This window comes from Camellia sinensis, chromosome 9 (assembly GCF_055761805.1).
Source record: "Camellia sinensis isolate YWXY chromosome 9, ASM5576180v1, whole genome shotgun sequence".
In the NCBI taxonomy this organism is placed as follows: domain Eukaryota; kingdom Viridiplantae; phylum Streptophyta; class Magnoliopsida; order Ericales; family Theaceae; genus Camellia; species Camellia sinensis.
This window is the reverse complement of record NC_138969.1, coordinates 185,475,770-185,487,880: the sequence shown is the minus strand read 5'-3', so window position 1 is coordinate 185,487,880 and position 12,111 is coordinate 185,475,770. Positions and strand designations below refer to the sequence as shown.

Here is a 12,111-nt window from a genome sequence, read left to right as displayed (position 1 = left end):
CCTGTGTGGAATCGCTCTTGAGATTGTGCAGCTTAGGATCGCTCTCAGCCTCAAGACTTGAGCCCTTGCTTTAAAACCTTGAACCACAATTCGGAGTGTTCAACGATCGACCATCAAGAGAGGCCTGTGTGGCCAGATTGGAAGCAGCCTTCGAACAAGAGGCACCAAAGTCAGATCAAGAAGATCAGATCTCATCAGAAGAAGCTTGTGAAGCTAGAACAGAAGCACCCCTCAAATTAGGGGCAAAAATGTCCGATGTGCTCGAAGAACCGAAGATGGGTCCTTTAGCAAATCAATACAACAGTCATTTTCCTGGATTCAGATGACTTCAGGAACTTAAAACCATTTGGCACGGACTTGTTACACTTTTACCCTTTGAGAGGCTCGCTGGGCTGAAAACCTGGAAGGGCGACCCAGGCAAAAGTTAGAGCAAGAGAAAATACAAAAAAAAAGAAAAAAAATGCAAAAGAAATGAAAAGAGAAAAATAGAAAAAAAAGAAAAGAAAAGAAAAGAAAAGAAAAGAATGGAAAAGAAAATAAGAACAAAGCTCGCAAGGTTGAAAACCCGCAAAGGGCGGCCTTGGCAAAAGTTAGAGCATAAAAAGTGAGGGTTAATACACGAGTGTACCTTAACCCGAAACTACGTAGGCTTGATTCCCATGTTTGGGATACGTAGGCAACTTCATCCTGAAGTCCAGCCACCAACGCTTTCAAAGCGACTGTGTCCATATATTGGTTTTGACCATCTTCGTCTTCTCCGTGTCCGAGAGTTCGGTCGTGATCATCACTAATGAGGATTGTTTACAAAATGCTGCGGCGTTATCCAAACAAGGGGCAACTTCCGTTGCCACGAGTTGCCATTCAAACCAGGGGCAACTTTCCGTTGCCATGCAGCGTCCTTCGAGTAAGGGGTAATTTTTCATTTCCTCCGATCCGAGGTTGCGTATCTTAAGAGTAAGTTCTACGCCCGTCGAGCGGTGGCCGTTTGCCAATAAAAAATAGTTTTTGAGAATTTTTACTGAGGTTAACCATTTTCTCAAAAATTATTCTATCTTTTCCAAAACTGGACCATTTTCTTGGATCCAAAAAAGGAAAAGTTTCAGTGCTCATAGCCTAACTTGCATGATTTTAAATCAGAAAATCGGACAAGTATGATAATCTAACTCTCATTTTGGTCAAAATTGTTTTAGTAGAAAACCAAAACAAAAAAATGGTCAAAATGATGAACTAGGGGTACAGTTGAGTCAGGTGTTCTGTCTTTACCCCGTGGTTAACATTCCTTGCCATAAGGACACTCTACCTGCCAGAAAGGGCACAACTGGAGCTGTTTGTAAAGGGCTGAAAGCTCTCTCACCCTCCAAGCGACAAGGAATCAAACCAAGTGCGAAGCACGAACTGGAATGGATCAAGATACTCCGTTCCCTCATCTGGAACATCAACTAAATGTCCCTGGAGGAAATAGTTGCGAGCTAACAGTGTTGGGTTTGAACCCACAACTTCCTATTCATCTATCAATCACCCTGGGAAGGGATGAAAAAATGAGAGAATAAAGAATAGAGAGGTGTAAGTTGTGAGAAAAGTGAGCAAAAGCGTTTTTGAGAGAAAAAACTGAGCTTGAGGGCCGAGTGATGTGAGAATCACAAATCAGAAAGGGTGGGAACAATACCTGAAGGAACTGGCTCTTCATGATTTGAGGTCTTTCATTTTTAAACGTCTGTGTGTCATGTCTTTTGTTTTGTTTAGCTCAACTTTTGTTTTGAGTCTTTTCCGAGTATTACTCGTTATGTCTAGGTAGTTTACCTTTTGATTTTCGTTGTTGAGTCTTTTCACTGAGTTCAGCCGTAGGCTCAATACCACGGTTTGAGAAACCCTTTTTTCAAAAACAAATCATTTTGTGCTCAGAGTGCTGTGCCATTCTCCACATTTGTGCAAAGCAGATTTGGTTCTTTCGTAAAGTCGTGGAGGTTCAACCTAGGTCGCATGAAAACAATGAGCATATGGATTCCGGATTGCATCTGAGTGTGTTTCAGATTCAGCAAATTCAACCTTTGTATTCTGTCTTGTCAGATTGAACTGTTTGTTCAGGATTCGCTATATGCAGATTAATCCCCAGCAGAGCATGAGCCGAGTGTTCGGACTGAGCAGTGGGTTGTTTAAGTTGTTTTGCTGTTAGTTGGTTCATTACCTGGTTATTACAATACAAATGTTTGATTTTCAGACAGGAGATCAATCTCATTTACATTGAGGTGTAACATGATGCAATGCGATGCAATGTATAAAATGTACAAATGTAACAATTTTTCAGACAAAAAGTTTGTTTCATTTCATCATCTTTTTCAAGTACAAAGTTTTGGAGAAAACAAAAACCTGCCTGCGGCAGTACAAGGTACCCTAGCTACCAGCAAAAGAAAAGCAAAACAAGAAGAAGAAAAACAGCAAAAATCTAGATCAATGTCAAATGGTCTCAGGCCTAGAGGTCCGTCCTCGTCCTCTTCCTGGACGAAGGTCCAGGAGCATCATCATCAGCGCCGTCATCTGAGCCCGAGTCAGCGCCATCTCCGGTTTCCTCCTCAGATAACTCCGCCTCCGCCTCCGACTCCGACTCATCATCGTCAGGAACTGGTGCCCGTGAGCTACTTCTAACATGAGTGCGCCCCGCCTTGGTGCGGGGGTATACTTTGCCCTCTCCATCTCCCCTTCGAATAGGAATGGATGGTCCAGCTGGAGCACCTCCTACAGTAGAAATTTGGAAGGGATGCTGAAAAGTACAAAAGGAAAACGCACCAGTATGCCGCGCAAAACAAGGTACGAATGCAGAATGCAGTGTATGAGTACAGTGTGTGAATACAGTCAGCAACATATCAGTTCAGAATGCAGTGTATGAGCACAGTGTATGAACGTTGTGAACAGTGTGTCAGTGTAGAATGCAGTGTATGAGTACAGTGTATTAGATGCCGTGAGGGCCGTGTATCAAGTATTGTGTTGTGCATCAGATTGTGTGAAATAGTTTACGGTTTGAGACCGTGGTCAGAAGAACATATTGGAATACTGTAAATCGCCAGAAGGTCGAGGCTCTGCTGGAGTATCCCCATCACAGAGGCGGTCAACTCCAGGGACTGGCGAGTGTACTCAGAGGAAGCCTGCAAAAGTGTTAGAAGCATCAGTATTCTGCGGAATATCAAATGAATTGAAATGAACTAACTGTGTAGAATGCAAAAATGCAGTAGTACATACCGGAGGCAAGCCGTAGAACCCGACTAGCTCGTGATCAGCCGGAGGGGGAGCAATGGGGATCTGGTAAGTCACCCCACCACGCCCTCGGCATGTCATCGTCACGGGCAGTGCTGGCTAACTAGCCCCCCGTCCTCTCCGAGCTCTGCTCCTGTCACAGGCCCGAGCCACCCTCGGTGCTCCCGCTCTCGCTCCTGCTCCTACTCCAGCCGCTGACGTCGTAGGCCTCTCTCTCTTAGCTCGACGGCCGCTGCTCAAAGGCCGCATAATGTAGGTCCAGACGTACTCTGTGTAGTCGCCTATGCCTCTGAAGCGTGTCGAGTCCCAGCTGATCGTGTAGTCAGCCATCTGCTCGGGAGTGAACCTCTCGGTGTCCCTCATATGGTCAGGAGGGTGAACCGGGACTATCTGCTCCGGTAAACCTAGGGTCTGGCATAGGAAACGCTCACCCAGGTACCAGGCTCGACAGACAGGGCCCTCTAGCAAAATCCTAAAGCGAATAGTCTCCTCCGCATCGGCAAATCACTCCCGCATCGCAGCTGGCAATGGAGCCCAAGGCTGCCAGGTGATCTGAAAATGAAATGCGGTTTGTTATCTATCTGTTATCAGAAAATACAGTGTAAAGCAAAGCTCAAATGAACTGCAAGTTCTAAACATACCTCTGCGGGGGTGATGGTGTCAAAGTAGCGGCGGAAGAAGATGAATGTCTCCCGCGGTCTCCGCACGCATCTCACGTCGGGAGAATGGAACACCGAGAGGGGTCTCCACATCAGGCACTGGCGCAAGTCTCGAAAAGTAGGCGTAGACCTATAACTGCAGAGTAAGTGTCAGTATGCTTATCAGATAAAGCAGAAATAGTAGAACCGTGTATGGTGCAGTGTATTGTGCAGAGTGTACAGTGTGTACAGTGTACAATCAGTGTAAAGCAGAGTATATGTGTGCCGTGTGTGCAGTATACAGTCAGCATGAAACAGACCACAGTGTGTGCAGTGTACAGAGTACAAAAAATATAGAGCAGAAACAAAAAACAGAAGAAGAAGACGTACCTCCCAAGCCCGCCAGTAGCCTCCGAGCAATTGCCCGCTGTAACGGGAGGCTGAGCTCATGTATGCATACAGAGTAGCCAAGGTAGCGCCACCCCAGTCGTAGCGCAGGATCCGCGTGACGTCCACTAGCGCACTCAACAAACAGAGTGGCACGGTGTTTGCCCGATCGGCGAAAATGGTCGTCCCCAGCAGAAACATCAGGAAGCCGCGGGCGTACTGCTCTACAACCTCGGACCGCGTCTTCGGCATGCCATCCCTGAATATGTGCAAGGTGTATCCTTTTTGGTATCCTTTTGCCTCTTGCGAGATTCGAAAGTTGCCCCACAAGAGTTGCTTTACAAATGCTTTGTCGTGAACATGCGTTGGTTATACGTCATTTCATTCGCATTATTGTGCACGCATTTCGTATCGCCATGCTCATCTTACTTGCATTGTTATGCACCCGCTACGGTCTGGCAAGACCTTAAACCCGCTCGGTCTGGTGAGACCTTAAATACGCCCGGTCTGGCGAGACCTTAAATACGCTCGGTCTAGGAGACCTTAAATCCTTCGAAGGTGCGAAACCTTTGGCATCTACATTGTCATGCATGATCCTCGTCACGCGTTGCTATACGCACCTTACATGCGTTGTTATGCATCTTCCTTATTTGCATTGTCATACATCTCAAAAGCTGCGCGTTGTCGCGCATTTTGAAATCATGCATTCTCATGCATTTAAAAAAAAACAACAACAGAATCATGCATTTTTTATGCATCTCAAGCCGCACGTTGTCGCGCATTCCAGACAACATGCATTTCAAAAAAAAAAAACATGCATCATTTGCATTTCGAAAGGAAAAACCAAAAACAACATGCATCATTTGCATTTCAAAAAAAAAAAAAAAAACATGCACATGTCATGCATTGTAAATAGCATGCATTATCATGTATTTTCATGCATCTGTCATGCATCCACCGTATATAGTGCATATGTCATGCATCATTGTAAATAGTGCACATGTCGTGCATCATTGTAAATAGTGCATATGTCATGCATACCATTGTAAATAGTGCATATATCATGCATCACTGTAAATATTGCATATGTCATGCATTTTACTATAAATATTCCATCCATTGCATATTTGTAAATATTGCATTGTAGCTTGCATGCATTCACTGCATCACCCCTAGCTATGTCTTGCGCCTTTCCATGTTGAGCTTGGTCTGGTATGTACCCATACTTTTCACATCGAAGCATAGTTCTGCATGTGTACGTGCCTATTCCACTGCTGGTATTGTGGTTTGAGGGTTGCGGCACCTTTTCTGTGTTAGACGTGGCTTGTTTGTGTCGATGCTTTTCTTAGGCAAGATACGGTTTGGGCCGCAGGCCTTATCCATTGTAAATATTCCATTCCATTGCATATTTGTATATGTTACATTGTAGCTTGCATGCATTTGCCGCATCACATCCAGCCATGGCTTGCGCCTTTCCATGTTGAGCTTGGTCTGGTATGTGCTCATACTTTTCACGTCGAAGCATGGATTTGAGACTTTTGTGTACGCGCTTATTCCACTGCTGGTATTGTGGTTTGAGGGTTGCGGCACTGTTTCTGTGTTAGACGCGGTTTGCATGTGTACATGCCTTTCCTAGGCAAGATATGTTTCGGTCGCGCGCCATATCCGCTATATATACTGCATTGTAATGTAGTTCGATTGCATCTAGCATTAGGATCATAATCTTTTCTGAACAGAGCATGCCTCACTTATGTCATTCCACCCAATTACTTGTTCCTGTGTCTGTCTACATCACTCATAGTTCTGCATGTGTACACGCCTATTCCACTGCTGGTATTGTGGTTTGAGGGTTGCGGCACCTTTTCTATGGTAGACGGACTTTGCATCTCCATCAATCTATTTGACATTTGTGTGGTTTTGAACCGCTCATGATTGGATCATGATTCAATTGCATTGCATATCATTTGCATTGTTTATACATAGTTTTGTATGTTTTGCATATTATTTGCATTGTTTTTACATCTGTTTTGTAATTTTGCATATCATTTGCATTACATTAGATTCAATTGCATATCATCGCACTGTTTGTGCACCCCTTGGTCTAAGGAGACCTTAAATCCTATATTCGCGTTGTCGCGTAGCTTTCGATTGCATTGTTATGCATGTTGCTAACGATATTGCACCTGTTGAGTTTTCTTTCTCTTTCTGGCATGATATTGTATGTACAGTTCATTTGAAGCTTGTGCAACTAGACGAGCCGCACAGGTATTGTATCCTCCAAGTGAGACGTATCGAGAATTGCATAATTCTCTTGCATCCTCTCTGAATTATAGTGTAGTTGGATTAATGTATGCTAGCTTAAAACTGTTGCATGTTATGCTTCGTTACAGCTTTCTTTGCATGACCATAAGTTATGCTCGGCTTCTTGCATTATCAGTTGCATTTCGCCCCTGCCTTCGGGCGCATATCTTTATTGTCTTGCATGTTTGTCTAAGTCTTCGGCCTTGTCAAAAATGGGTCGTCTCTGGGCTTTGACACTCACTCCCGTCATTCTTATGACTTTCGAGTTCTGTCAAAGAGGGGCAACTGTAGACACCCCATTTTTGACCGTCCTCAAGACTTGGACGTCACCATTTGAACACTCGGTGATCATCCTTGTTTGTGTTCGTTTTGAGTTCCCGGAGGTCTCAGCTACGTGCCTTGCCTCAGGATCTCTCGACTCGACTGCTTTGTGTTTGGTTTTGCACCAAACACTTGTGTTTTGCTTTGGAGGTCAGGGAATGGCTTGTTGGCCATCCCCACACTCCACCGGCCATGGATTGAGGCCACCGGCTGTGTTTTGTTGCCATCGGCCAAATGTTTGGCCGACCGGCACTCTAGATGGTCGACCGACCATCTATTTTGGTCAAATTGCATTTTGGCTGGCCGACCACTGTTCATCTGCTTTTACAGATATTTTTATGCCAACTGTGCTAGCTGGCATACACTTTGCTCCCGTATATGGAGGGATCTCCCTCTTGACTAGCTTGTTTGGAAAGCTTTACAAGAGGGATTGTCTATAAGAGGGAGCCTCTTCTCCTTCCATTAGGGTTACAAAATTTTTAAGAGCTTTGAGTTTTAGGGTTAGGGTTTGTTCATACTCTGTCTCTATATCTCTCCCTCTCTTGAGTGTTTAATGTGTGTTTAGTCTTAGTTTTGCACACAAACACCTACCATTACACCATACCTTAGTTGCTGAGGCATAAGGGGCTTGTTCTTGGAGGTTTTGGACTGGTTTGAACCTAAGGAAGCTGCTGGTCTTCCATTTTTGAAGAGGGTCTACAAGGGTAACAATCTTACCCCATTTTTTCCCATTTTTGAATAGCTTTTTCACCTATCTTGCAACTATTTTTAGACTTTGTGTATAACATATAAAAGTCTTGTTTTTTCTTGCTCTAAATAGTTGTTTAAGAGTGTTTTGAGCTTCGGGGTTGTTTGACCCCTCTTAGGGCTTGTTTGGACCCATTTTGTGCCATTTTGGTTGAGCTCCGGGACCACCTTGTTTGGGCCTCCTCACCACTAAGATTTCAGTGGTGAGGATGGTGCCTTGAGGTCCTACGAAGGAGAGACCCCCTCTCCTTGTTGTCCTTGAAAAGGACTATTTTAGCCTCTTGAGTGAGCATCTTATTTAGGTTCATGTTGGCTATATCTTAGCTGCTATTTAGTGTTATTTTGCCATGCTATAGCACTGTTTTATGTTGGTTTAGGCACACCATGCTTGTTTAGCATACATGTCTTATAATGCAATCATTTGCCTTAACATGTACTCAGCATGTAGATTACCATGCTTGCTTGTTTTGGCCAAGCTTTGTGAAGCTTTTAGGCTTGCTTTGCCATTCTTAAGGTCTGATGTAGGTTGTCTTAGCCATGCTTTGTTTAGCCTCTTTGCATTCTTGGCTTGTAAGCCTCAAGTGTATGAACCATGAGCATGCATTACTTGCATTATTCCAGTGGTTTGGAACCATTTAACATGTCATTTCAGTCCTCATGACATGCTTGCATGCTTGCATTTGATGCCCCTTTAATGTGTTAAAAGGTTGTTGTCTTATGTCCCTTGTTTAGGCCCTTGTGCATGCTTGCATGTTTAAGCCATTTAGAAGCCATTTAGATGCCATCTAGATGTGTTATTGGCTTTGTCTTAATATGCTAAAACTCTGATTTTGGTTGTTTAATTCATGTCATGTCCGATTTTGCTAAGTGTAGTTCAATACACCTTTGGTTTGCCTTGAATTTTGGCTTTGCTTGCATACTTTGTTTGTCTTGTCTAGTTGGTTTGGCACCTTTCATGACTTGATTTTCAGAGCTTATAATGCATGTCATTTGTCCATGTTTTCATCCTCTTAAGTGTGCTTGAGAGTTGCTCTTCAATGCCTAAGTGTTGGTCCTTGTGTGCATACATGCTTGCATGTTATTTGGTCCTCATTCTCTTAGCAATTGGCCACTGTTTTGGGCTTAGTATAGAGCTGCCCAAATTAGTTTAAGTCCATTACTCGCATGTTGTTGCATGCTCACCTTGTGTGTTGTTGCATACTTGTGTGTTGTTACATGTTTAGGTTGTTTAACATGTTTGCTCCATGTGTTGCTACGTGCTTGAACATCCACATTGCATCTTGCACACTTGTTGGTTTGTATTGCCTCATGCCTTGCATGCTTGCTTGCATAGGTTGTATGCCTAGTATGCATTGTGCATTGCATGCCCATGTTGCATACTTAGTTAACATGCCTAGGTTGCATTGCATTGGCATGCATGCTTTGCCTCTTGAATTGAGTATGATAGAGGTTGAGCCTCACTTGTTTGTTTGATGTGCATCTCATTTGAAATCAAAGTGCATACATGGTTTCTTGGGTCATCACGTATTGAAATGCGCGGTTGGTGGTCCGAGAATTGAGAACCATGTCCCTTTAAGTCACAAACATGATAAGGGATATGTTGGTGCACACATTTGCTTGAAATGCATTGCCATGCCTTGTTTTGCCCTCTGCTGCTGTCAAAACAGGTTCTGCAGGAAGTTTTGGCCGGTCGGCTAGATGCAGTGCCGACCGACCAACAATTTGTGGCCGATATCTCCACAGGTGGTCGATGACCATTCCCCATGGCCAATGACCATTCCTCATGGCCTGTGGTGTTCCATAGCACTCAGAGAAGCAACCTTGGAGTTTGTGAAATTTTCAAAGGTGCCAAACAGTAAAAACAGAGGCAACTTGTGCATGGCAGTGGACTTCCGAACGGAACCGAGCATGCATTACATTGGGCCCTCTTCCCGAGGCTGTTTACTGTTTTATTAGATTAGTTAATTTGCTTAACTAGTTTAATTTGTTTGTAATAATTAATTAGCTTGTAAGTTAATTAATTGTATTATTCTTTTGGTCCCTCCGAGCGAGGGCTAATTTGTAATAAGTGTGGGTGCGTGTGTGCTTGTTTTCTAACCCCCACTTATTTCTCCCTTTTACTTACCTGCTTTGATGGTTAGTATTAGGGCATATTTAATTTAGCATACCTTATGTTATGCATGTGTGCATCATTCACCAGCATTGCATGCACTGAGCTCGGCGCATCATGCTAACTGCATAAGTATTTCAAATCTAACTTGAATATGTGCATCAAATGGTTGCATTTCACATGCCATCCTAGGATTAGCCGAGCCTATCCTAATTGCATTCTGTATGCGTTGCATTAGACACTTAACATGGACTTGGATCATACATTGATTGCTAACGAGTTCTTTGTTTTGGCTTGGAGTACACTGTAAGTATTTTGTGCTTTAGCATCTCGCACGAGTGTGAATGATAACATGACAGCATGCTAACCATGTGGCTAGATTCTTATGTGATATGAACTGACTGAATGCCTATGGGTGAAGGTTGGATTGCTTGAGTTGGAACAACTCATCAAAATCCATGTTTTAGCCTACTCGCGAGTAGCAAATTTCAAAACATTTTCCAAACAAACGGATATGCGATACTTTGTTCCAAATTAGGCGATCTAGTCTGTACTTGTTTTGCTGTGCGCATCACATAGTAATTCTAGCTAATTAACTGGAATAAGAACACATAACGTTTTCAAATTTGGATATCATGGTTAGTAGAGGCCGATCTTCGGATCGGGCGAGAGGGGGTGCTCATAGCTGACCTTCCCCAATCGTACCCAAGTTCCCGAGCCGAGGCAACTTTGGTGATGACGGACACGTGGCCTTAGGCAACGAGTCAGGGTTTCCTAAATTCTCCCATTAAAAAATATTTAGGTGGCGACTCTGTATCTGGCAAAGTAGTCCATGTTTGGCACTTCTTTCCTACAAATATGTTTTCTCAAAACAATTTGTCGGATTTGGACTCTTTGGTTCAGACTAAGAACCGTGACACAAAATGGAGTCCGAACTGTGGTGGCATAATGCCCGAGGGCGCGTCCACACCAACGTTCACCTTGTATAACGGTAAGTCAGACCCTACAGATCACATTCGTTATCACAAACAAGCGATGACGTTGCATGCTGATGATGAAGCCCTCATGTGTCGAATGTTTCCAAGCAGCCTGGGACCATTGGCCGTCAGATGGCATTATAAACTGGAGCCGGTGTCAATAAAAAGCTTTCATCAGCTCCAAAAATCCTTTAGGGCAAGATTCATCACCAACGAGGTTCAACCAAAGCAAGCTGACTCTCTCTGGGCGATGCAAATTAAACCAGAAGAGACCCTCCATGAGTATTCGGCACGCTACTAGGAATGTTTCAACTTGGTGAACAATGCCTGTAATGATTCCATGGCCATCACCGCCTTTAAAATGGGGTTACACCTCGATAGTCCTCTTCGAAGTTTGTTGACTAGACGGCCTCCCAAAACAATCTGGGTGCTAATGAAGAAAGTTGAAGAGTACTGCAAGGTGGAAGACAATGCCCTTCATGTCAAGGCCGGATAGAAAGTCGTGAAGTCGGCCCCATCTGGTCTGGTTTAGCTGATAAGCGTTGTACCACCAAGAAGCCCTGAACCTCGGAGTCGGGCTAAACGAGACAATCGACATGATTCGCACCGATCAAGCGAGTGTTCAAATGAACAGTATCAAGTGGGTAGTAGGCGCACCAGATGTTCGGACAAGAAGTATACGGAGTTAGCAGAGCCGATCAGTAAGATCCTATCCAAAGTCTAGCATCTGCCGTTCTTTAAGTGGCCGTCCAAGATGATTGGACCCCCTGATACTAGACGGAGGGATATGCGGTGTGAATATCACAAGAACTATGGCCATGCCACTGATAGTTGTTATGCACTTAAGGACCACCTAGAGGAGTTGGTGCAAAATGGCCAACTAGCACAATATGTCCGTAAGAACAATCAACCGAACAGGGTAGCTCTACGGCCGGATTCACCTTCACTTGGTGTAATTCACATGATATACAGTCTGCCGCCGCCAACTCAAGTACATACGATCCAGCTACAACCTAGCCCATCCAAGCCATTTACACCAGCTAAACGGCCTCATGAAACTAGCAAAATCAGCTTTGACGATGTTGATCTTGAAGTAGTAACACTTCCCCACGATGATGCCCTTGTCGTGGAGTTGCGTGTACACAAATTCGTCGTCGAACGCTTTCTGATCGATTAGGGGAGCACCTCAGAGATAATGTATTACAAAACATTTATTAAACTCGGCTTTACTGATTCGGACTTGTTACCGACCGACTATCCTCTATTCGGCTTCAATGCCAACCCCGAGTACCCTTTGAGCAAGATCACATTATCAGTCCGTGCAGGCACCAAATTAGTCGATATGGAGTTTTTGGTCATCAAACTTCCATCACCATACAAT

General features: G+C 44.1%; 1 protein-coding gene across 1 annotated transcript; it reads left to right on the top strand.

Annotated features, from left to right (window-relative positions):
• The first annotated feature begins 11,484 nt into the window (after positions 1 to 11,484).
• On the top strand, positions 11,485 to 11,907 carry LOC114322956 (uncharacterized). The gene has a single exon (XM_028270421.1). The coding sequence runs from the start codon at positions 11,485 to 11,487 to the stop codon at positions 11,905 to 11,907; it is 423 nt and encodes a 140-aa protein (XP_028126222.1).
• The last annotated feature ends 204 nt before the right edge of the window (positions 11,908 to 12,111 follow it).

Bases quoted from the DNA above. Each gene is read 5' to 3' on its own strand.
- LOC114322956 (XM_028270421.1), top strand. From the start codon at position 11,485: ATGATTGGACCCCCTGATACTAGACGGAGGGATATGCGGTGTGAATAT.